Below are 27,155 nucleotides of genomic sequence, written 5' to 3'. Positions count from 1 at the left end.
CTCTCTCTGAAGAAATGTCTGCATAGCTGATCACAAAGGCCCATTCTCATCCCTCTGCCACAATGATCCACAGTACCTTCCCGTTCTAAGATCACCTCACGTGGAATCTGTCCTGATTTAATATTCAAGTTGTGAACAGTGCTACATGAGCACCTCATTGGAAGCTGGTCTAAATCTCCAAGGATCCTAGTCTGAGACACTCTAGAAGAAAGAGAAATAGTCTATATTCTGTGTAGAAAGATGATCAAACAGAAACATGACATTTTATGTATTTGGAAAATTGGACAAGCTATCCTGGCCAAAACTGAAGGAAGTGTGTGAGGACAATGAGAGGTGTAGTTAAGGAGATTTGGGGGAACCTTGAATACACTCTAGTTTGAAATTCATCCCATTAGTGAAAGCATGGAATGCATCCTGGGTGACACAAAGTTGTGGCTTCCTCCAGGAAGAGTTAAAAGGAATGAAAGCAAAGCATAAAAATGCTTGATAATAAATGTACTCATTATCTTGCCCATGTAATTGTAACCCCTCTGTACAGTATTTTCACAATAAAAAAATTATAAATTAAAAAAATTCGCTCATCTTTGATCCCTCATGTTTAAAAGTCACATGAACTCTGTATCTGTCAACAGTTATGGCATATGTTCAATAACGTATCAGAGTTAGAAGCTGCTGTCTAGAAAGCACAGACAGGGGGAATGGAGAAACAGGTTTTTCCCCTTTACTTTCTTTTTGAGAGAAGAAGCACAATAAATGTCAGTGTCTGCAATGGTCAATGAACATACGTAAATGAACTTGTAAGACCATCTGAGAGAGCTGTCTGCGTGCCAGTTGTAAACAGACAATAATGAAATGAGCAGGGGAAGAGCACAGGAGGCATGTCAAAGAACTAATCAGAAGGATTTGGTAATTTACCAGAATTTTTATGGAAGAATAAAGAAGAGAGAATGAGAATTGAACACTAGTAATAAACACTAAGTCATAGTTGAAGCAAAGAGGTAAGGAATGCAGAACGTACCTTTTTGCCATTTCTGAGTTGAAGTCACACCAAGATGATCCTCGTGAAAATATTTTCAAACATTTTTCCCTCAAAAACATTTATGAGGGGCTGGGAAGGTGGCTCAGTGGTAGAGCGCTTGCCTTGCATGCCTAAGGCCCTGGGTTCGATTCCACAGCACCACATAAGCAAAAAGAAAAAAGCCGGAAGTGGCGCTGTGGCTCAAGTGGTAGAGCGCTAGCCTTGAGCTGAAGAGCTGAGGGACAGCGCCCAGGCCCAGAGTTCAGGCCCCACGACCGGACCCCCCCCCAAAAAAAACATTTATGAGATTAGCAATTTGCCCACAGTCAGGGACAAGTTGATACCACAGGATACTCCAGGTGGACCTTTGACACCTCCAAATGAAACACCTAGGAAGGAAGTATGACAAGAAGGCTTGGCATCCCATTCTTGAAACTGCACTAGTTTCCATGTCCCTTCATTCCTATGCTCATTCATTCCTGGTGGCTGCTACAAAAAGCAGGCTCTTTGATGAAGGAATACAAAGCTTTATGGAGCCAGATGGCACATACCATCATGATTTTTCAGTGTTTACTCAGCTGCTTAGAAGAGGGTTTAAAAAAAAAAAAAAGAAACGTGGCAGGGGGTACGGGGGATAGGAGACATTAGAACATTCTGACTTATTAGTCCCTCTCTCTACCTCATACTAGTTCAACTCACCTGCATCTCATCTGCTTCCATTCACGTATTCCTATTCCCTCTCATCACCATCAGTTCTGATCTGGCCAATTCAGAATGCTCTTCAAAAATGTGTTCGGTGCCAGAAATCCCATTAAGGTGTCAACTGACATGAAATTCAGTATGAATATGCACATACAGTGATGTAACAACACTAAAAGCTAGAGAGTGCTAATAAAGAAAGCTTGGGAGTTTGAATGGGTTGTGTGGGAGCAAAGATAACTTGTTAACTTAGCATATCATTTCTTTAAGGAAAAAAAGCCTACTGACATAGAATATTGCATAGAAAGTACATCTGAACCATTATTCTCAATTTTTGGCATGTATCTTACATGACCACACAGTAGGGAAAATATTGCACATGTAATCCTGAAGTTTTTTCTACAATTTTAATAGTTCCATGATATCCCATCATAGTTTATTTAATTACTTTTATAATATAAGAGGATTAAGCGGTATAATTTTTGTCAATTTTTAAAATTAAGTAAATGCCATGCCAGATACATAAATAATTACATAATTTTAGATGCAAACTCTATCAAGATTGAAAAATACCTGGTATTAGAGATGTAACATAGTGGTATATAACTATAATTCCAGCTACTTTAAAGGTCAAAGCAGGAGGATCAAGGTCTACATGGTCCACTTCAAAAAATGTGAGACCTTATCTGAATAATAACTAAGGAAAAAGGGCAGCATTTGATTAAACACTTTCCTAGCAAGCACAAGGCCCTAAGGTCAAACTCTAGTACTGCCAGGAGAAAAAAAGCCAAGTACACTGGCTCATATCTATAATCTCAACTACTCTAGGGACAGAGGGCAGGAGGATCATGGTTCAAGCACAACTTGGGAAAAAAGTTAGCAAGATCCTTTTCAGTCAACAAGCCAGGCATGCTGGCATGCATCTATATTTTCAGCTACACAAAAGGACGAGGATCCTACACTGCAAATGAGGGAATCCATGGGATCTATATTTCTTGGGTCTGGCTTACTTCACTTCATATGATTTTATCAGATAAGCAGAAAAGCTATGTACACATGACCATATAAGATGATGCTAAGTGAAATGAACCCCAAGATATGGGCACAAGAGGTCTTTCTTTGTTGTTGTTTTTAATGTATTAGGTGATTTTTTTTGTTTCTTTTGTATGTTCTTCCCTCTATGGTATATACCCTGTTGTCACTGTACTTGATTTTTGGTACCCTGAATCTTGTATATACATTTGTCTAATTTGGGGAGGGGAAGGGGAATAACAAAATGTTAAAACAAGAACAGAGGATGACCCATTGTCACAATACCCACAAGACAGTATATTGGAAATGAACTTTACAACTTCAGGGAGGGGGGAGAAGTAGGGGAGGTAGGAGAGGGAAGGGATAGTGGGAGAACAACGAAGGAATGGGTAACAATGCTCAACAAGACATGTACTCATTGCCTTACTCATGTAACTGTAACCCCTCTGTACAGCATCTTTACAATAAAACAATTTTTGTTTAAAAAAGGAGGAGGATCATGGTTGATCGTCCAAAAGCAAAACCTAAAGAAAAACGGATTGGGACATGATTCAAGATAGAGCTTTTGCCTAGTATGCTCAAGGCCCTTAGTTCAAACCCCAGTACTAGCTGATTAGGAAAAAAGGAAAAGAGAAAAAAAAGGAAAAGAAAGCCCTTGTCCTCACAGAGATTCTCTATTCAAGAGAAAGAGTGTGGGCAACAGCAGAGCCTCTGGATCAAGTGATGTGCAAGGATCTATGTGATAAGATAACCAAAAATCTGATTGGTAACATCTGGATGATGAGATACAACTTCTGCCAAGAGGAAGATAGGACACCATCCATTGCAAATTTCTAAATACTCCTATGATGATTTAGGCATTATAAAATTAGGCAGAGCTGCCTAAAATGATGGACATGTCCCCCCATACCTCCCCCCAAATTCTTCTGTGAACAAAACTGCATTGTCATTGGTCTGATTCTTATACTGATTCTCAACTGAGGCTTCTTCAGTCACCACTCAACAGCTCAGCAAGGGTGATATTTCAGTGGGCCAGCCTCCCATAGAATAGGCGTCCATGTCTCTGGCAAAGAATGTAACTTTTAATAATGCACAAGTTAATACACACGGATATCATGAATTCATCTCTGAATGCTCCTTAGAACTCAACTCTTGGGAAACCCAGTGAGGCCAAATTCCATCCATCTGTAGGCATGGAATGTATTTCGCTACATACAGACCTTGGAGTCAAGGTTGAATATCATGTGAGGGTTACACTACAGTTAAAGTAGGTGGCTGAAAGCTAGAACTTTCTGTGAAACTCTGAAAAGGCTTAGAGCTTCAGAGCATTGTCTGATAGCACTGCAAACTTAGTCACATTATTTATCATATAATTGCTATAATGAGTAAAAGGAAAGAAACTAGATAGTGTCTACATAATTCAGTTATGTGGAAGTTATATCTAAATTATAAATATATATATATAAATAAACACAGGTTCATTTGCTTATATACAAACATATTAACTAAAGTAATGGTATATGCATGGGAGATTCTAATGGTATAAGTCTTTTGAAACAAAGTTTAACAAAATGAATATGAGGAAGCTGGAGCATGTGTTGATGGGTTGTGGGAAAGTAAGATCTAGGGGAATGGGGGTGGAGAAGGAAGATTGGACCATTACAGTCATAATATTGATGTGCAGATGTGAAATGGAGCTAGGGAGTGCAGGGGGTTGGGAAAGATGGGGGAAAATAATGAAAGGGAAAATATTGCTCAAGATTCATTGTACTCACAAACTGACATTTTGAACTGAAACCCCTTTGTATAACTACTTAAGGATAATAAATAAATAAATAAATAAATAAATATTTTCTGCCTAATAGTCTATGCCCAATAAGCTTAACTGATTTTACTTACTAATTTATATAATACCAAGGTGATTACTAATTTTTAATTAACAATGAAACAACAAGATAGCCTCAAAATACTGAAAATTTTCAAGAAAATTCATACAAATAAAAGGGCATTAAAGCAAATGTCTCAAAAACAGACAGCTCAAACAAATCATGTACAATGAAGTTTCCTTCACATGAACAGATAAGTTATTTCAGATGTATTCTCCCTGCAATATGGCTTGTCACTGTGCATTTAGATCATACCTTCAAAAGGTGAAAGACTACCATATACTTCAGGCTACACTTCACAAAGAAACTTCTCTTTTCATGTTGAAGAAATAAATTTCAGTAGCAAACTATCAATATGCTTCGTGTAGAATACTTCCTATACCAGTGAGATCACTTAGATTTTTTTTTAGTAACCTACTTTTAGGTGTTTTATTGTCACTGAGAACTTTCAGAATCCAAGCAATAATAACAGAAGCTGATTGATGTAATAAATCTCTCTTGCCTTGTCTGTTTTTTTTATGCTGATACCACAGCAGATTTCTTAAAAACTAAATGTTGAATCGGTATTTTAAATGTGAATTCCTTGCTTCTAGACTCATAATAGCAGACTACTTAATGAATATGACAATTGACCAGCATTTCATCAGAAAACTAGGTAAGGATTTGGATTTTGTTTTGTTTTGTTCTGATTTTGGTAGTACTAAGGTTTGAATTCAGGACTTTCTACGTAGTAGGTAGGCACTCTACCCTTTGAGTCATACTTCCAGTCTCAAGATAGGCTTTTATAAAATTATCCAAACATCAATATTTAAAGAATACCCTAAGTATATCAGTATTTCTAAATGTGCATGAATTTTTGAGGACAGAAATGCTTTTATGAGTGTTTATATTTGTCCACAAATAAAATGGTACCCAATAAATATGTACATGAAATTCTAAACGTTATATGCTAAAAATTTTGGTAGCTCTTGAAAAAACACCCATAATTAAGTAAAGTTTCAAGGAACTGAAATCTCCCATAAACTGCTAAGACTATTTTCATATACCTCATTCTTAGAGTAACAAACTATTTCAGATTTGATAGATTGCTCCGGAGTTTCTCATTCATCACTATATTTGATAACAGTGTTACCACATAAAACACCTACTATCTTCTAGACATTTCCTTGGCATGAAGTTAGAAAAAGTTTAAAGGACTGGCAAAATATTCCCCTTTAAGAAGCTTATATTCAGCCAGGTGCCTGTGGCTTAAGCCTGTAATCCTAGCTACTCAGGAGGCTGAGATCTGAGGATCGCAGTTCAAAGCCAGCCCCAGCAGGAAAAGTCCATGAAACTCTTATCTCCAATAAACCAATCAGAAAACCAGAAGTGGCCCTATGGCTGAAGTGGTAGAGCACTAGCCTTGAGCTGAAGAGCTGAGGGACAGTACCCAGAATATAAAAAGAAATTTATATTCTAGTGCAGATAAATATAAACTAAAATCAAAAGTATAAATCCAATGAAATTTATCAGATGATAAGGGATATGAGGAAATGCAAAAATAGTCATAACACCAAGAAGCATGGTATGGTGGAGCTTCTGTGTGCTCTCACACCAAAGGGGAATGCAGAAAAGGGGCTATAAGATGACACATTCTACACTGTTGTTTTTTTTTTTTTATTAGAAGGCATATTTCCAAATTTTGTCAAATAGTATTGGCACTTTGGTGTTACAGCACCAGGCAAAGTTTCTCTAGTCCCAACCAATGCACAACTCTCACAACCTCCTCTACCTTTCCCCTTCTCTCCTCTGCCAAGTGTTACTCTTGTTCACTTCATTATCACAATAGTTTTTAAGGAGTATCAATACTAAAGCCATGACCTAAAGGAACAGGTGCACATTCAGTTCTAATCTCAGGTCATCAGAGAACCAACATTTGTATTGATGGTTCAGTAGTAGAATTCTCTCAAGAATTTGAAAAACAATCTTTAAATTTACCTCTCCATCTAGCCTGTCACTGGGCTAGAATATTACTAAAAAAGAGCGTCAGGAGCTTCTAATGTGATAACAAATAAAATGTATTGGGTGTTCACTGAGTGCCAGACACTGTAGTGAATTCTTTAGACTTTTGTCATCTCCTGTGTTCATCTAATATCACTTTTACAGTAACTTTAAAGATGATCAATGTTCCCAAGTATTAAATAACTTGCCCAGGATCAAGTAAAGATTAAGCAACTTTAGTGATCTCTAAAGATATGTGTGTATTATAGTTCAGAATGAATGTATATTCTAGTGTTTATGTATGTATATAAATATATGCTTATATATGAATATATGTACATATGTATATATTTATAATAAAGTTTCTACATTTACTATTTTAATGACTCTACCCCTTTTATATATATACTTTAATAAGATTACTATGACTATTAATTCATCATTATAGTTTTAATCTCTTATAATTGCTTATTTAACTGCCACATCATTTATCTTGCCAAGGCAGCTATTATGAGGACTTCCAAAAGAAATATTTTAAACAATGAATGGCAATTCTATCTTATGCTTTTGTATTTTTTCTAATTCAAATTTTTTTAGTATACACATCAGTTTATAAACTATATCATCATGGAATGCAATTATTGTTAAATCTCTATGGCCATATAACATACCTCACTTTGAACCTAGTATATAAGATAATTGTAATGCAATACTGTCTGATCAGTACTTTCTTCGTATTGCTTTGACTCTATCACCAATTAACCAGCAAAATGCCAGATTGGAGATGTGGCTCAAATGGTAGAGTGCCAGCTATGAACAAACAAGCTGAAAGAATGAGACCCTGAGTTCAATCTACTATACAGGCACACACACACACACACATACTCACACACACACATAAAAGGGTAATAAACATAACTACGAATATCTTTATTTATTTATTATTCTTTAATCTTATGAAGAATTACTCTAGAGGTCTTTTATCCTTTTCCCCCATATTGAGGGTTTGAATTCAGAACCTCATGCTTTCTTGGCTGGTGATACATTGCGTAGCCATATTTCCAGTTATGTTTCTTACTGGTAATGTTTTAGGACAGGGTCTCTTCCTACTGGAGCTTGTACCTGACCTAAGATCAACATTCTTTTAGTTTTTCCCAAAGAAGGTAGGATCACAGGGCACACCATAGAGTCCATATTCCATTCCATGGAGATAAAGAGTCTTCTGGACTTTTCCTCCATGGATTGGTCTCCCAATCCTGTTTCTACCAATCTCAGCCTTTCAATGGAATGACAGATGTGTGGCACTATTGCATCCAACTGTGAGTTAAGAAGGGATCTCAAAACCTTTTCCCCAAGCTGGCCTCAAACCACAATCCTCCCTTTCTCAGCTTCCCAAGTAGCTAGAATTATAGGCATGACCCACCAATACCCACTTAGATATCTTATAGATCCTTTAACTTTTTCATTAATATTAAATATTTCAAATTTGCATTAAAATCACAGTATACATCATGCTTTTCTATTTTAATTTCTGAAGCTATGTGAACATAAATATCGAAGTGAATTTTTTTTATTTTGAAATTAAGCCTTAATACAGTAAACTCACTTTTAGGTGGCCTTTTTGTTGTTGTTAGATCTCTAGGCTTCTCTACCTAGGCTCAAAATCGTTATGATGTCAGTTCTAACTATAGAATCAACAGAGTCTGAATAAAATTCTTAGCAGATAATTTTGTATGAAAATTGAAAAGCTGGTTCTAAAATTTATGTGAATATGAAGCACTTCCTGTTTTCTGTGAACTGAACACATCCTGAGTTCCACTATACCCCACTGGAAAACTAATGCTTTATTCAGTGAGATAATCCATTATGATCACTCCTTGATTTAATTCTCATGTTGTCTGGAGGTCAGAAGCCTCTTCAATAAGCCAGGCCCAAAGAAACATAGGTCCCATGGTTTCCCTTATTTGCAATATCTAGTATAGGTATGAGTCAAGCGGAAAAGGTCAGATAATGTGATGTTAGGAAAACGAACCCTTAAATATGTATTTTAACATTTTCGTTTCTTTCATGCATGTGTTTCTAACGCATTTATAAGATTATTTCTTTGTTGCTTTGTATGTCCCTCCCCCACAGTGTAACCCCCACTTTCACTATATTTGATGTCAGTATAACATGTGGAGGAGATGGGGACAAACAAGTCGTTTAAGGAATCAGGTGGACCTGTTGCAACAATGAGAAGTACAAAATGTCATGTCAAAACCAGCTTTACAATGTCGGTGTGGGGGGAGGGTATGATTGGGTGGGGGGGAGGGGGGAGGCTGGGAAGGGAGGTGAAGGGTAAACAAAGGAGGAGGCTGCAATGCTTGGTAAGAAATGTATGCATTATCCTGCCCATGTAATTGTAACCCCTCTGTACAGTATGTTCTCAAATAAAATAAAATAAAATTTAAAAAAAAAAAGCCTCTTCAAGTTGCTTCTCGTTCTTTAACACACTCCTAATTTCTTTGGACACTTCTCAACTTTTCAATGTAAGTTGCTCCAGTTTCATTCATCTTGTAGTTTATAGCCATACTCAGGGGTTCAATCATTTCTCCCAAGATACCTGATTTTATTCATGGAGAATGGTGTTTAGAAACCAAATTCTCAATAATAAGTATGCTCGTTTCCACTCAGGTGTTACTATTTCTGGACTCTCCTGGTAGATATAGCAAGGAAATAAAGCTTTGCAACAAATCAAGGTTTGTTTAACTTTGACTCTAACCTGATTGATTTATTTTGAAGGTAAGGCCTCATAATTACTAAGTGAGCATTCTCACTTGAGCCATATTCCTAGTCCTTATTTTGCTTTAGTTATTTTTCAAGTCTAGTCTCCTGCTTTACCTAGGGTCAGCCTCAGACTGCAGTCCATATGTCTATGCCTTCCATGTTTCTGAGATGACAGGCTCATGCCACATATCTGGCCTAGTGACTGAGAAGGGATCTCATTCACTTTTTATCCAGGCTATCTTTACTACAATTCTGAACTCTGCCTCCTGACTACAGGAATGAGCTGCTGTGCTTGGTTTTCAAAGTTTATTTAAAATAACAGTTTTTAAACAGCAATTGCTCTCTAAATGCTTCATTGCTGAAATAACAAAGGGGTGGCAATGTTATCAGATGCTTTGTTTTCATATACTGCTTTGTAGAATGGGAACTTCTTTGTACAACCACTTAAAGATAACAAAAATAAATAAATAAAAACTTTCGTTTTAAGCCCCCCACCCCAAAGTAAATGCTTCAATGTTGAAATAATGAATACAAATGCATGTGCAAGAAAAACTTTCATAACTTCAAGAGCTCAGGGAGAAGTTATAACGAGATTACTCTAAAAATATACAAATATATTTATAAGTCAGTAAGTTGAACACATGGTAAGTGGCAAGTTATATTATGCTATTTTCTCATGGAAGCATTCTCCAAATCATTTTTAAAATAAAATTACATTTTTATGTCTTTAAACTTATTTTTAACTATCCTTTAAACAAAGTATCTTTTTTTATTTCAAGGGTGGCATGAGATGGACCTGGACCTCCACCTCCAGCCAGGAGGCAATTAACTTGTACCTTTTCCTTACCATCACTGCCATGCCCAGCCACTGCATTAAACAAGTAGGGTATTTTGTTTTCAGGCACTGAGCAACACACAACTCAGGACTAAGATCTTTCTGAGTGGTAGACTGCTCAAAGAGAGTTCCATGCATGCTACAGCTTCCCAATGAGGGCAGGGAGCATGTTTCAGACTGTGTTTCAAAGAGGTGAATAAAGACAAAGTGATGGGCTAGGGAAGGGTGTACTGGAGTTGATCTGCAGAATGTGCTGTGTAGCAGACGAATGTATAAGGATGCAGACCCAGTGATGCCCAGAAGTGGGCTAAGTTCACCTCATTCGGCCCCACATCAGTTCACTTGAATTCAGCCCAAGCATTCTTAACTGAACAGAGAGAATGACGAAGCATCTTCATTCTACTTGGAATAAGTCACATGAGAACATGGAAAATGGTTGGTTGACCATGTCTCAGTACATAAAAAAAAAAGCAGTAGAAATGTTATGAGGTTCTCAAGTACTCTGCTTTGTAATCATTTAGAACTTAATACTTTTGAATGTGTTTGACTAGACATGAAAGATATCTGACTGCCCTAGTCACTCTTCCAACCAATACCTCAAATAATTATTCTATTTGATGCAAATGGGAGAAACTACAAATTGCATGCTGCTTAATGTAGGAAATAAGGAATGTGGATGTTCCACATCGCATAAGCTCTGATGAACTAAGTTAAATTGCTTACAAGAGAGAGAAAACTGACCAACTTAATTCCTGAAATAGCTATTTGCCCAATTATTATTCAGAGGCAGCGTTTCTGTCTGCCATTTTCTTTGACTAGTAATTCATTGGCCTCAGGGTTTGAAACAAGTCTTGGGTTTCCACTATGCATCCTGCTGGTATATGCTACAAAAATACTCCCCTTTGGTGGCACCTGTTATGTCAGTTAAGTAAAGACTTATGCACAGAAACTGATGATGATCATAGTCTCACTTTATTGATGCAATATGAAATATGCCTTAGAGACTCCTAACGGTTCACTGTTTGTCTGCCCTGAATAAGCCAGCATGAACACAAAAATTATTACATCTTGCAAAGTTTTCAAAGTATGTGGGATGTAAGACATTTTTAACTTACATCTTCATATTATTAAATTAAAGTGATCATTGCCTGGGAATCTAATGCAATGATTTTTAGGCATGGTTTTATAAAGCCTCAAAACATCATTAATCATATTTAAAAGTAGCATAATTTTATGCTCCTAAGTCACTTAAGAACAAAATTTAATTTCCATTTAAAGTTATTTTGGAGAATCATATTGTGTGCAACATTTTATAAATATCTCAAATGATAAAATAGTAGAAATAAATAGGCTAAGTAAGAAATAAACCAGTGACTGGCTCATGCCTAATGAACCTAGCCATTCAGGGGGCTGAGATCTGGTGTTCCAATTAGCCCGCTAGGCAAATCCTTGAGATTTTTCCCTCCAATTAACTATCAAAAAGCTGGAGGTAGAGCTGAGGTACAAGAATGCTAGACCTGAGCAAAAATTAAGAGACATTCCTAAGTTCAAGCCCTAGTACAAAGGAGAGAGGGAGGGAGGGAGAAATGGAGGATAAGAAAGGAAAGAAAAGAAAAGGAAGGAAGGAAGGAAGGAAGGAAGGAAGGAAGGAAGGAAGGAAGGAAGGAAGGAAGGAAGGAAGGGAGGGAGGGAGGGAGGGAGGGAGGGAGGGAGGGAGGGAGGGAGGGAGAGAGGGAGGGAGGGAAAGAAGCAAGAAAGGAAAGAAGGAAGAAAGGAAAGAAGGAAGAATGAAAAATAGAAAACAGGAACTAAACTGAGTCTTAGCGACACAGATGAAAAAACAGGGATTCTCAGTATCATTATTTTAAAGACCTTCCTACAGGGCTGAGAATGTGGCTTAGTGGTAGAGTGCTTGCCTAGCATGCATGAAGCCCTGAGTTTGATTCCTCAGTACCACATAAGCAGAAAAGGCCAGAAGTGGTGCTGTGGCTCAAGTGGTAGAACACTAGCCTTAAGCAAAAGAAGCTCAGGGACAGTGCCCATGCCCTGAGTTCAAGTAACAAGACTGGAAATAAAAAGAGCCTTCTTACATTCTCTATATAGAATCTTGGTGCAAAGAGTTTTCTGTTTCTTAGTTACAGAATCCACAAAGGGGACATATGATAGTGATTATTTTCAACTGAAAGCAAATCTGTGACACCAATTCCATGTCTCAACACCATAAAACACAGACGATGAAGTTGACAGTTACTTATTTTGATTTATGACTTATCAAAGGAAATTTTAGCTTGCATCATTGTTACTTAAAATCTGGGGCAGAAATTAAAATTGTGGTGATCAGTTGTAGTGCTTCTGAATAAATTTAGATTCTTACAAGAGCTACTCTGTTCTCTTGATACAGTGAGAAACAGGGAGGAAGATCCTGGAAGTTTAGACAAGAATATCCACTTATAGGGGCTGGGAAGGTGGCTCAGTGGTAGAACACTTGCCTTGCATGCATGAGGCCCTGGGTTCGATTCCTCAGCACCACATAAGCAAAAAGAAAAAAGCCAGAAATGGCGCTGTAGCTCAAGTGGTAGAGCACTAGCCTTGAGCTGAAGAGCTGAAGGACAGTGTCCAGGCCCAGAGTTCAGGCCCCATGACTGGACCCCCCCCCAAAAAAAAAGAATATCCACTTATAGCTTGGGCACAGGTGGCTCATGCCTGAAATGCTAGCAACTCAAGAAGTTGAGATCTATGGATCATTGTTCAAAGATGGCCTAGGCAGAAAAATGTATAAGATTTATCTCCAACTAACCAGCAAACTGGAAGTTGATCTGTGACTCGTGGTAGAATGTTAACCTTGTGAAAAAGCTAAGGGGCATCATACAGGCCCTAAGTTCAAGTCTTAGTACTCACACAGACACAGACACACACACACTCACATATACACCACATACAGAATGCTACTTTATGAGTGATACTTCTTCACTCATTTTCCAGCATGAAAAGAAATAGACTATAAATTGGTTTGATTTCCTGGTTTCATGAAGAACAAATAATAATTCTACTTTCCAAAACAAGCTACATCATGATCATAATTATTGGCCTAAGAATTTGTGTCACATCCTGCTTTTAGTAAGAGAGAACTTATTATCTATTTTCTCCCTTAAATTACATAAAGTATATTTCCATGCTTAAAAATTAACCACTCATCACTGCTAATGGGGATTATGTAATAGGTGCTCAGCATAAATACAAAACATATAATTTTGTTGTGAGTTTTGGTGTGATCTAAAGCATTAATGAAACAATTTTGCCATCACTGAAGGGATGCACTTGATAACTATCATTTGCTCTTATTTCCTAATAATGTAGAAAGTTTACATATATTCTGAATTCCATTATTACTACTTGGAAAGAATCTTGGCAGCTTTTAAATGCATTAAATGAGAACAGTAGCTATTAGAAATAATTCACATATTTCCTTGGCTATTTGCCCTTTATTTTCTAGAAAGAACAACAAATACACTCTCGAAATGTATTTATTCTATGAGTCTTTCAACGCTATAAATTCACTATTGTGTAAGATAATTATGCTTCTGCTTTTCTTTCTTTGCGTTTTTCTTAGTTATATGGGATTATGTACAGTCTATATTCATTACACTAAGGGCAAAGGAAAGAATTCTGCTACCCCCAGCAAGTCTATTTTGTTAACACATTTGGCAGAAACAAGACAATTGTAGGACTGACACCTTTGAGCATGCTTCAGCTGGAACAGTACAATGTTAAGTTAAAGTTGTGCAGAAAAACTTTAAAATCTGCAAACCCTGGTTAGCGGAAAAACCTCCTGTCTGACGAAGGAGAGGAAGACTTATTTGACTCTGTCCCCTCTGCCTTTTTGTGCAGAAGCATTAATTCACCTTCTCTTCCCACCCCCTCGATTTCTTTTGCTGGCTCCTAGTCTCTGAGAAGCAGCCCTCACCTGCTCCATTCTCCGGGGACATTAATGCCAGCTCTTCCCCTAGACAGGTTTCCAACTGGCTCAGAAGCCCAGAAATTGCAACTCTTCAGAAACAGCTACTGATGCTTTGGGGGGACTCTGGGAACATGCTTCCCTCCCACTTAATCTCTCCTCCTGCTGGGGTGGACTTTGGGACCTAGAAGGGAGGAAACCATAGCCTTCTCTCCCCCAGGGCCTAACTACCTGCCCCACACGCCCCACCCCTGCCCAGCGCCCTGGCAACCGGCGACGCTCCGCTGGCGCCAGCTTTCAGCCTGCTGGTAGCATTCTTTCTCTCTGTTGTCCTCGCGCTCTTTTTCCTCCTGCTGTATTTAGTCAATTATTCGATGGCGAAAGCAAACAACCCAGAGCTCTCGGTCGTTGCATCTTCCTTCCCATAAAGCGTGTATGTGCTTTTCCAGAACCTTTCTCCGTCCCCAACCCCCCCACAGCCAGGTAGGATCTGTGAAGCAAAAGGCCCCTAGGCTCACCCAGAGATCCATCAGTGTCAATGTTGACCAATTTCATTCCACACGCTCGCACCCACGAGAAGCTTCTCTAATCCTATTCCTCCCCACCCTTCGGGGTTCCACAGGCGCCCACGTTTTAGGAAAAAAGGAAATGGAAATTCGACACGCAAGAAGAGTGTGGAACCCAAGAAACAAGTGTGAATGTGTAAGGCAATCAAAGGTGTGCGTGTGTAAGCACGGCCTGTCGGTCCCGAACAGGTGGCTACGACCGTGCCGGCCCGTCAGAAGTCTCAGAACTACCTCCCTCGCCGGGCTCGGGCTGGCGCCTCCGGGCTCACCTGTCCGTGGGCAGGTGACTGGCGGAGCGCCAGGCTGGCCGCGTTCCCGGACACCTGGCCAGGACGGAGGGAATGCCAACCATGTGGGGTCGGGGGCGCCCTCTCCCGCCGCCACTAGTTCTCCGCCCTGCCTCTCCCTCGGGGCGGGGGGGGGGCTCTTGATTTCTTTCTGAACCCCTTTCCCCCCGCCCCCCAGAGACAGAGGGACCATTTCCCTCGGGCGCCTTACCTCAAACAGAGGACCGATCTTGTTCTTCTCCAGGTAAGCCTGGATTCGGGTTTGCTGCCGAGACGCCATGGAGAGCCGATGGAAGGCACTGGGCAGACCGCGCGACCGCCCCAGCGCCTCCGCGGGTGACAACCCGCCCGTGCCCGGGTCCTGGGGCCGGGACCAGAGCTCCGGAGCTCGGGCTTCCCGGCGTGCTTGGCCGGCCCGGGCCCCGCAGCGGGCGTGGGCAGCGGCCGCGGGCGCGGCGAGCTGGGGGGCGGTGAGAGCTGGCAGCCCCGGCGAGGCGCCTCCAACTCCCACAACTCCGAGGCGAGGGGACAACTCGCTGGTGGCCGGCAGCCTCGAGATTCTCCGCAGCGAGCGCCGGCGCCGAGGGGACCGGGACCGAGGCTGAGCTCGGTTGTCCTCCGGGTGGCAGCAGCGGGAGCCCGAGTGCGGTGGGCGCGCGCGCGGCCGCCCGGCTGCTCCGCCCGGAGCCGCGCTGGGGGGCGCACGCGGCGGGCAGGGGCGGAGCGCGGGTGCGCGTCCCGGGTCCGCGCCGCCGGGTCCGCACGGTTCCCAGCTTACCCGACCACACCACCCCGGGGCTGCTGCGATCTCCCGATCGGCCGCTCCCTAGCGACAGCGCCGCTCAAAAAACCAATGGTGAAGGTGCTTCTTTCAAAGTGCGCATAAATCTGGTGCTTGTTGGCTACTCCTTGGCAGCTACAACTGCAGTTGTAAGGGATGGTCCCCGCCGCCCCTACGGAGCGCGTGCTCCGCGCCTAATGCTCGGCCCCAAGCTCGCTGCTCCGGGCGCTGGAAGGGCGGAGAGACCAACCTGTGCGTGGTTCTAAGGATTAGCGGCGAAACCAGAATTGCTTTCCTTTGGGGGTAGGGGGGGGGGGATTTATCCGGACCCCGAGCAAGTGGACTGACGAATGCAAACTGAAAACCAGTTGAAATTTTCCAAAGGTTGAGCGCTCAGGTTGGAAGCAACCTTTCAGCACCTGACACCAGGAAGAGATCAAAAATGCGCCAGCTTTCAGCTACCAAGTTTGCCTTCTTTAACCACGCCTTAAAATCCATGAACATAAGTGGCAACTTCTTTCTACAACTACTTAAAGATATCATATATACATATATGTATATGTATATTTCTAGCTACACTCACAGGCTACCTTCTTCTACTTACCACATTTTGTGAGTTCCTCACATATAGCCAATGCTTTTTTTTTTAGCATGCAGAGGGGATTCCAGGTTGAAGATCTCAAAAAGATTTCTACTCAGAGCTTTTCCTTGTTAAAAGAAATCACTTAGGCCCCAGTGACGATTTCTCTGACTCCTGACCATTATGTGTTGTCAAAATAACCGAACAAACAAGACAAAAAGAAAAGAAAGAAGAGATTTATAGCAATAAATATAAATGGCGAGAATAATGGGGAAATATTTCTTTACAGCAGACTGCAATAATAGTGATTTTTCTTTTTTTCTCTTTCTCCACTGGGTGCTGGATTTCTGTGAGTCATAATTTATTGGCTTTAAGCTTTTTTTCTGTATTTTAGATGATTCATGGCAACATAAAAGTTTAGATGAGAATAAAATATGTCAGAAAGTACTGTTAATTATACTTAATAATTCAGATACATGAAATCTGCCAGAAGAATGAGGAGCTTAACCATCGCAGACAATCTGAAATGAACAGTGACTTGAAAATAAAAAGATGTCCAGGTTGTTACTTTTACAACCATCACATGCTTTTTCATTATAGTTTAAAGCTATACTTAGTTAGGTATGTTTTTCATATACCTAGAAGTTGAATAGAAAATGAATACCAACACTTCTATTTGTTATAAGGTATGCTGTAAAACTATAAGTTAGGCCATGTATTATCCAGTGCAAAGACTGAGTATTTTTGAAAAGCCCTTGAGACTTTTCTCTCCAATTAGCTACCAAAGTGATAGACCACTGGCCTTGAATGAAAAAGCTAAGGGACAGTACCTAGGCCCCAAGTTCAAATCCAACCACGAGTACAAAGAAAGAAAAGAGAAGGAAAAGAGAAAAAGACCTAGATCTTCTAGAAGTCAAGAGGCTCTTTACATCAAATAATTAATGTGATTGTGAAGTCTTCACTCTGTTGTAAACACTGCACTAAAAATCTTGGATAGAAAAGACAAAGCTTCAGCCAACAAAATGCTTCAGTACAAAAGAGTAAATCCTAAAAATATTCATACCCTTCTATGTGCATTAAAACACTGAACACTAAAATTTACATATTCAAAATTCCTGGAATATTCTCCAAGCCTTCCAAGGCTTACAATCCCAAAGCATTTTCTTGCTACTAGTCTTCAAATCTGACCTCATGGGTACAATAAGTATGTCTAGAACAGCCTCTTCAGGTGTGTTTCATCTCATTAAGGCCTATACAGTAGTATTATGCGAATGAGGGTTTAGAAAACGTGTAAATGTAACAATTGCACGTGCCTCATAGCCTCAAGAAATGATTGAGTAAATATTAAGGGAAGAGTCAGAATTTTGAGTTTTCCACATGGGATTAGTGGAGTAAGGATAGGGAAACGTTTCAGGCTTTAGCATTCAGAAACCGCATGTACGAAGGCACAGAGGCATGCAGGAGGCTGGTGGTTGGAAAGGCATAGCATATACACAGAGGAAGATTGTTGTATGAAGTTAAAAATTTACTCAGAGTTCCGTTCATTTAAAGTCCTAACTGCCCTGTTAAGTGATGAGAAGTGCCTGTCAGGTTTTACAATCTGTGCCAGATGACAAGGCCAGAGTTAGAATGGAGGGATGCAGAAGACAGGATTATTCAAGATGTATGCAGTTCTTAACTGATCTGAACTCTTACCTCTCACCTAAAATACTAAATACTTGGAAAGTTGCTATCAGAAAGATTATGGTTTCTGGCTAGCCCTAGTTGGGGCATACACAAAAACCCCTAGCTGGCTATGAATCTGTCATCACAGAAGGCTGATGTCAGGAGAATCATCATTTCTAGGCCAGCACAAGCAGCAAAGTTCACAAGACCCCATCTCAACTGAAAAAGCTGGGAATGGGGGAGTAGTTCATGTCTGTCATTTAAGATATGGCAAGAAGTAAAAAATAGCAGGATCAAGGTCCAAGTACAGACCTCATCAAGAAAAGACTCTATCTCAAAACAACAAGCAGAAAATAGAGCTAGAGTTATGGCTCAGCTGTCAAGTAATTGCTCAGCCAGTATAACACCCTGAGTTCAAAACCCAGAACTACCAAAACTAAAAATAAAACAAACAAAGTAATAAACAAAGACTCATATGTTGATTCGTTGTATGTAGAATGAAGTTGTACAAGGATATCAGAGATAATATTGGTTTCTGGAACAAATGGTAAGAGATGATAATTATTTGCTTAAATCAGCTGATAAAATTGGCTGAGCCAGATCCTACTCATGATTTTTTGTGAAATTGAAGCTATTTATACTCTCTACTCTAACTTGAAGATTAGTCAAGAATTAAATTTATAGATATTAGCACCTCCTATGGAAGGGGATATGTCTCATGCCCAGTACTTCATAAATGATGATAATAGGTTAAGTTAAATTTTGCTAGATAAATTCAGTCCAAACATGCTCTTTGAGGCTAACCATTGTCTCTGACTCATGGCATTTATAGTTTGTTTCCTACCACTAATTGCATATCTATTTTGGTCCCTCTCTGGAATTGTGAACCCTCTAAAAGCATGAGTTACATGTTAACAGTTTTTCTATCTTTGATAGCATATTTTCATATAGTAGGCTTTTCATACTCAGATCATTTTGTTTTCAGTACTGGGAATTGAAACAGGACTTTGTGAATGTTGTAACATTTGAACCGTATCTCCAGTCCTATAGTTTTTAATTCATTTTTCATGTAGGGCCCAGCATTTTATCCTTAAATGATGATCTTCCTACCTCTGATCCTTAGATAACTGGGATTACAGGCATGTGCCATCATGCCCAGCAATATAGTTGTCTTTTTAATAAAGATTCTATCATTGTACATTTTAATAATTTGTATCATTTAGTCCCTTGAAGATTAATTGAAAAGTAGCCATGGTCTTGGAATGAATTCAATGACTTTAATTCCGAACACACAGCATGGTATCTTTATTATCCTTTCTCTTTTTTTGGCTTGCGTACAGCATGAAAAGGCCGTTTCCCATGAGATAGCTTTGACCTCATTGTGTTATAAGAGTGCCTGTCAGCATAATTTACAAGTATACAGAATTCAATTTATAGGATGTACTAAAGCCCTTGTCTAACTCCATTTGTAAGACACTTTGCACAGCTTCTTAAGCAAATGATTTTCAACGAAAGATGAGAGAATAAAAGTAAAGTCTAGTTGAAATTGTAAGCGTCCAGCCCGCTGAAATAAATTTAACATTGAAGTCAAAGAGCAGCAAAGTTCTCGAAGAGGTGGGCACAGAGAGTTTTCCTCATTTCTGCCTGAAATGCAAACAGAGCACACACCATGTGCTAATCACTTCACACACTGCCCTAACTCATTTAACCTTCAAGGCCATGTCATGAAGTGCCTACCATTGTCCTCATTTCTTCAGCTGAGGACATTCAAGCAACAGGCAGATAAATAACTTTCAAGCAATAGGCAGATAAATAACTTTCTCAAGGATACAACTGGTATGTGGTAAAGTGTGTATTTCAATTTTGCTAGCATCTCAAATACATCAAGCCTTGACTACCTGTGTCATGGGGGTCACACTTGCCTTTGATTTCAGTTGCTTCAGAACAAGAGTCATTTCATTTGTGCTAGTATGAAGGCTTGAACTCAGGGTCTCATGCACTTCCTTTTTCATTCATGTCTGGTGTACTACCACTTGAGCCACATCTCTAGTTCTGATTTTTCCTAGTTAATTAGAAATAAAAGTGTCTCAGATTTGTCTGCCAAGGCTGATTTTGAACCTAGATACTCAGACCTCAGCGTCTTGAGTAGCTAGGATTACAGACATGAGTCATTAATGCACAGCAAGAATAATTTTGATTCTTTGACCTCCCTTTGACTAATCTGACCTCCCTTCTATGCAGATCTGGGAAGCATGTAGGCCCTGGTGGGAGAAATTGGGTTATTTTTTGACTCCACATTAAATGAATACATTGGGTCTTGTGAGTTTGAAATATAGCTAATCAATCATATTAGACTAACATATCCTAACTGCTAATAACACCAATTTATTAAACCTACTAAATGCAGAGCTCAAATGATGCAACCAGATGATAAAATCCTGTCTCATCCAGTGGTATTTATATTTCTTTAATTTCCATGTTTCAATACTGGATTTTTAATATTTAATTTTTAATATGTAAAATGTTTATAAGCAATCTCCATCTAAAATCCTTTGGTTTATGTCTGTAATATTTTGTAATATGTTTATCTGTACAAAGTCATGAATCATTTAAAGGAAATCTCCATCTATCAGACAGAGCAGATATCCTTGCTAATTACTAGCAAATTCTGTTCATCTTAAAAAATACTAGCTTATAACTACTAAAAAGGCATTGTCTTGATTTTTCAGCCTAGTGAGAGTTCATGACAAGACAGGGAAAGGGAAAGTTTAAACAATAGAAAATGCTTACATGATATTGAAGATCTTGAAAGGAAGGAGAAAATAATAGCAACTGAGCAAACAAAAATGATGCAGTAAGGAAAGCAATTGTACTTGGCAGGCACCCTGTGGAACCAGGTGCTCTGCCTAGGCCAGGGTGTACTATTGCTTCCAGTCTATCTGTCAAGGAATAAGCAACATGAGACCTATTTCTCAGCACATCTTGTAAATGCCAGCTAATTCTTGGTCATAATGAAGTGTATTGCACAACCCTAGCACAAAAGGTTAGAGGACTTTTGAGGAGAATTAGTAGAGCTACCATTGCCTAGAGGGAATTTTAATTTAAACAAAAAAATGACTGAACTCTTTGCAAAACATTCTGAATAGTGTAATAACCAAAATGACAGGTTCGCTCCTTCTAAAACACATACTGGCCCATAAATGATGGGTCACACACACCCTCTCACCTTCAACTGACTTTGGACCTGTGATGCCTAAAGATAAGCTTAGGTCCCACAAGTACTGCAGAATCACCAATTTATTTTTTAATAAGTTCAGAGGGGTTACAGTTGCATGAGCAAGGTAATGAGTACATTTCCTATCAAGCATTGTTGCCTCCTCCTTTGTTTTTTTTCCCTACCATCCCTTCCCTCCCTCCCCACCTCCTCAACTACACTACCCCCCTCACCCGCCTAAATTGTAAAGTTTGTCTTTCAACATAGTGTCTTGTACATCTCATTGTTACAATGGATCAACCTGCATTCCTCTTTAGAATCACTAATTTATATGCCTGTTGCCAAAGATGGAAGAAACTCTCCTAAGGAATGACAACTGAGCTTACTAACTCGGCTTAGAAGAACAAAACCACAAAACAAAATGTTAAAAAAAATATGCTGCCAATTCATTAGGTCAAATTGAGGCCATATCCAATAACCAGCCCCATAGAGTCATGAACACTGAAATCATGACAAATACACATGTGTAATAAAGTCCAACTGAGGCTGATGCTGCTTAACATTCTGTTAAGCATTCGTAATGTTTCTATAAGAGAATCGTTTGTCCTCTGCGGAAGTCAGGATGAGATGACATGTGGTGGTCCCTGCAGCAGTGCTTGGGTAGCTGGAATGAGTGGGCTGATGCCACTCTCCTGTCGGGGAGTTCTTGCTCTGGCAGCCCTGATGGTTGTTAGAAAGCCAAGCTGCCTCTCCTCCAGCCTCTCCTTGTTTTGCCTCATTTGCTCTCAAGCCCTTGTCTTTATACTTCCCACCACCATAAGTCGAAGCAGCCCATGGCCCTCCCCAGTAGCCAGTCAGGTGTGGGAGCCATGCCCTTGGCCTTTCCTGCTCCAGACCATGAGACATTAGTAGAGTGGGGAAAAATGGAAAAGTGGGGTAAGACAGTAAGTGTTTCAATAAGATAATGGCACTGGGGTCTTTATGTGACTGAGACTTGTCCATTCTTCACCTTGCCTGGCGCTCTCTTTCTTCCTTCTCTCCTTTTTTGGGGGGAGAGGGTTGGAAGGGAGGCAGCACTGAATCTGGATGGGCCTGGATGTGGTTCTTTAGATTTTCACTCATGGCATTCTAACACATGAACCATAGTTTCACTTCTGGCTTTTGGTAGCTAATTCAAGATAAGAATCTCAGGGACATCTCTGCCCAGACTGGCTTTAAACCATCACTCTCATATCTCAGCCTACTGAGAAGCTAGGATTACAGGATTGATCCAACAGCAACTCAGTTTCTCCTTTCTTTACAATGAGATTCTGTTCATCTTACACCCAGGACCTACAACATCTGTACAAAATTGTCTGTGAAAACCAACAGACTCGAACTAGTAATAAATCTTTTCTGCTACATGCTTTCTAAAATGTATCTTGATTCCATATCTTAGCTATGGTAAAAATGCTGCAATAAACACAGTTGTGCTGGTAGCTTTATTACAGCCTTGTTTGTGATCATTTGGGTAAATGCCCAAAAGTGGGATTGCTGGGTCATAGGGGAGCTCTATGTGCAGTCTTTTGAGGAACCTCCATACTACTTTCCAAAGTGGTTGAACAAGTTTACACTCCCACCAACAATGAAGTAGGGTTCCCTTCTGGCCACATCTCCTCCAGCATCTGTTGTTATTAGAGTTCTTGATTTTTGCCATTCTAACTGGGGTGAGGTGGTATCTCAATGTTGTTTTGATTTGCATTTCTTTTATGGCTAGGGAGGTTGAGCATTTCTTCATGTGTCTATTGGCCATCCTTCTTTCCTCTTCAGAGAAGTTTCTCTTTAAGTCTTTCGTCCACTTATTTATTGGGCAGTTGTTTCTTTGAGGATTTGTTATTGGGGGATTTAATTTTTTGAGTTCCAGGTATATTTTAGATATGAGACCCTTGTCCGTTGTATGGCTAGTGAAGATCTTCTCCCAACCCGTGGGCTTTCTATTGATCCTGATAGCTATATCCTTTGCCATGCAGAAGTTCTGCAATTTCATGCAATCCCATTTGTCCAACCTTTCTTTGATTTGTTGTGTTTATGGGTCAGATGCCCCTCAGTAGATGATCAAGAAAATGTGGTATATATACACAATGGAATTCTATGTCTCCATCAGAAAGAATGACATTGCCCCATTTGTTAGGAAATGGAAAGACTTGAAAAAAATTACATTAAGTGAAGTAAGCCAGGCCCAAAGAAACATAGGTCCCATAGTTTCCCTCATTTGCAATTACTAATATATTTCTGAGACAAGCAGAAACGGTCAGATAAATTGATGTTAGGCAAAATGAACCCCAAGATAAGGACTCAAACAGTTTTTCTTTCTTGCTATTGTTTCCAACATATTTATAAGATTATTTCTTTGTTGCTTTGTATGTCCCTCCCCCACAGTATAACCCCTTGTTTTCACTGTATTTGATGTTGGTGTAATTTGGGGAGGGGAAGGGAAAAAACAAATTGTTTAGATAGGGATACATTGCAACAATGAGATGTACAAGATGTTATGTCGAAAAACGAATTTCACAACTTTGGCCCCGGGGTTGAGTGGGGTGGTGGTGAGGGAGATAGGAAGAGATGGGAAGGGGAAACAAAGGAGGAGGCAACAATGCTTGATAAATGTACTCATTACCCTGCTCATGTAATTGTGACCCCTCTGTACGGAATTTTCAGAATAAAAAACTTATTAATAATAAGCCCCTCAGTAGATGAATGGATCAAGAAAATGTGGTATATATACACAATGGAATTCGATGTCTCCATCAGAAAGAATGACATTGCCCCATTTGTTAGGAAATGGAAAGACTTGGAAAAAATTATATTAAGTGAAGTAAGCCAAGCCCAAAGAAACATTGGTCCCATGGTTTCCCTTATTTGCAATGTCTAGTATATGCATGAGTCAAGCAGAAAAGGTCAGATAAGGTGATGTTAGGAAAATGAACCCTAAGATATGTATTTAAATGTTTTTTTCTTTCATGCATTTGTTTCTAACGCATTTATAAGATTATTTCTTTGTTGCTTTGTATGTCCCTCCCCCACAGTATAACCCCTGCTTTCACTGTATTTGATGTTGGTATAATTTGTGGAGGGGAAGGGGAAAACCAAGTCGTTTAAATAAGGATACAGGTGGACCCATTGCAGCAATGAGAAGTACAAGTTGTCATGTCCAAAACGAACTTCACAACTTTGGTGGGGGGGGGAGGATTGGGTGGAGGGGTGGGGGGAGGCTGGGAAGGGATGTGAAGGGTAAACAAAGGAGGAGGCTACAATGCTTGATAAGAAATGTACTCATTATCTTGCCCATGTAATTGTAACCACTCTGTACAGTATGTTCACAATAAAAAACTTATTAATAATAAAAAAGTGGCTTGAATCCAGAAAAATAAAATTTATCCTCTTTTTTTTTTTTTTGGTCCGTCATGGGGCTTGAACTCTGGGCTTGTGCTCTGTCCCTGGGCTCTTCAGCTCAAGGCAAGCACTCTACCACTGGAGCCACAGCACCACTTCCAGTTTCCTAGTGGTTTATTGGACATAAGAATCTCATGGACTTTATACTGACCGGGCTGGCTTTGAACCATGATCCTCAGATTTCAGCCTCCTGAGTAGCTACGATTACAGGCGTGAGCCATCGGCGCCAGGCTAATAAAAAATATGAGTTGGTGTTCATGGTCCTATTTTTAAATCTTAACAATAGTGTCTTAGATTTCATAAATCTAAGGGTACTTATTTCTTACTATAGACATACATTGACTCATAAAATTTGCTATGTAAGAAAAAACCCATAAAAACAAAAAATTTCCCTTCATTTGTTAAAAAAATGATATGTTAAAAACTATCTTTAATAAAGAGAATATGGTAAAGTTATTTCTGAATTTACACAGTGCAAGAAAATTGGATGGTTAGCCTTTTACATTTAACTGCTATTTATTTTCAAACAAAGAGGCAAAAATAAAATTTTGTAATGATGGAATGGCACCTATTTAATGAACTGCTCAAGACTAAAGTGCATGCGTGCGTGCGTGCGTGCGTGCGTGCGTGCGTGCGTGCGTGCGTGCGTGTGTGTGTGTGTGTGTGTGTGTGTGTGTGTTCTGGAATTAGAATCCATGCTTCATATATCCGCTTCATATATACTGGGCACACTCTACTACTAAGCTACACTCCCAGACCTATGACTGGATTTTTTTTTAAGGTATTTTCTCTAATCCCTGAGTTATACTCCCTCAGACTATAACTTTCTCAAAGTAAACTAAACTGGTGTTGCTGTCAAACTTGAGATCAAAGTATAAGCCAGCTACCTGCTGGCAACTGTGGGACTCACAATAGCACATCATTACTACTCTGTATTTACAGTTGAAGAAATTGAGGTTAATGGCTGTTCAACGATGGTATAAAATAAATTCATGGACAAGCCAAAAGGTAACCCCAAAATGTATTCTTCCATTTTGGTAAAAAGATCCATTTAAACTGTTATTATTTTAAATGCTGCTAAAGAAATATTGTGTGGCACTTGTGAAAACATAGAGCAGACTATTCAGGATCACTGATTACTGTGAAGATTTCTGGCTTGGGGTTTTTCAATAAGGGACAGAGATTGTGCTCAGTTCCAGGTAGTTCATAGCCTAGGAGCAAGGATAGAGCCTTAGTGGATGACTTATCAAGAGAAAACCTTAATGATGAGAGAAGGATTGTGGCCAGACAACTAAGCAGGATTCTTTATAAAATTGGGTGATGCTAAGATGGACACAGAAAGTTGTGGCGTAGTTGTGAGAAAGATTTAGAGGTAACTCATTAAGTATGACAAGGAGATTCTCATCAATACTTATTGATCTAGTACATTCTATGACTTTGGTAATGTTTTGACTTTCAGAGACATTTTTAGTGGGCAGGGAATGTATCTCAGGGGTAGAACATTTGCCCGGCATGTCTGAGTTCCTGTCGTCTATGCTCAGCACTGAAAATAAACACATTTTTCTTTAGAAGAATATTCAACAATGTCATTGAGTAATATGGAGAACCATGAGAGATTCATGGGATCCAGAGGAACATCAAAAAATGATTAATGGTTATTAATTGACTAGGTATCTAAGATGGGGTTCAAGCTGAACCTCATGGAGGTCTGTGTATACATAGACCTCTTTTAGCTTCTCTGCCAGCATTCCCAAATATCATGTAGGAAAATGCTTCTAATCCCTTTGTGATGGCTCCCTGTTTTATCCTCCTTTGCCAAATAAATCCTTGCTGGACTTCTACTTGGTAAATTTTCTGTTTTTGTGAAACCCTTCAAAACTTTTTTTGTTGAGGGTTTCAATTTCCTATGATTTGCATGGAAATCAGAAAAATGTGTTCAGCATTCCCTTTGCCTTCTGTCTGTCTTGTGGAGGAATGTTTCTCATTCCTTTCCTTTCTCTGGTGACATTGGACTCCGAACTATAACATTTGATATCTTTAACATTTAATATTCTAAAATCCTTCCTAGTTGTAGACAGAGAGATGCTCCCAAGGCTGGTGAATTCTACAAGGTACTAGAGCTGAAGAAGCATGTATTTGATGTGCAGAAAAACCAATCCAGAGCCTTTATCTGACCTTTATACTTCTAAGAGATAATATTCCTCTGCTTTAATCTTTTCAGAAAGCTAGTGATCACACATAATGATTAGAACTGGATTAAATTATTCAAATTGGCTAATCCTAAATCCCTTATCTGGCCTGACTTTGCCTTTTTCCAGAAGCACCAATATAGGACACAATCATTCTTCATTCTCTCCTACGTTGTGCCTCTCTATGGCTATGGGACTTCTCCAGATTGCCTTGAAGAGCAACTGAGATGTTCTTTGATTTCAGATGGGTTCACATCCCTCATAAACTGA

General features: G+C 39.6%; 1 protein-coding gene across 15 annotated transcripts in view; it reads right to left on the bottom strand.

Moving 5' to 3' along the window:
* The window catches only part of CUNH8orf34 (chromosome unknown C8orf34 homolog), a 413,720-nt gene that overhangs the window by 333,075 nt on the left and 53,490 nt on the right, over positions 1-27,155 (bottom strand). For 12 of the 15 annotated variants that reach the window (XM_069990886.1, XM_069990876.1, XM_069990883.1 and 9 more), the window contains exon 1: positions 15,236-15,436. The exons of 1 other annotated variant lie outside the window; for it this stretch is intronic. In XM_069990886.1, the coding sequence (XP_069846987.1) occupies positions 15,236-15,304 (69 nt within the window). In that variant the 5' untranslated portion in view covers positions 15,305-15,436. Of the gene's footprint in view, positions 1-15,235; positions 15,437-27,155 lie in introns of those variants that run through there. 2 more of the 15 variants (XM_069990891.1, XM_069990878.1) reach the window with 2 other exon arrangements.

This window comes from Dipodomys merriami, unplaced genomic scaffold (assembly GCF_024711535.1).
Source record: "Dipodomys merriami isolate MVZ:Mamm:240054 unplaced genomic scaffold, mDipMer1.0.p SCAF_4, whole genome shotgun sequence".
NCBI classification, from domain to species: domain Eukaryota; kingdom Metazoa; phylum Chordata; class Mammalia; order Rodentia; family Heteromyidae; genus Dipodomys; species Dipodomys merriami.
The sequence above is the reverse complement of the archived record's forward strand: the minus strand, read 5'-3'. Positions and strand labels throughout refer to the sequence as shown.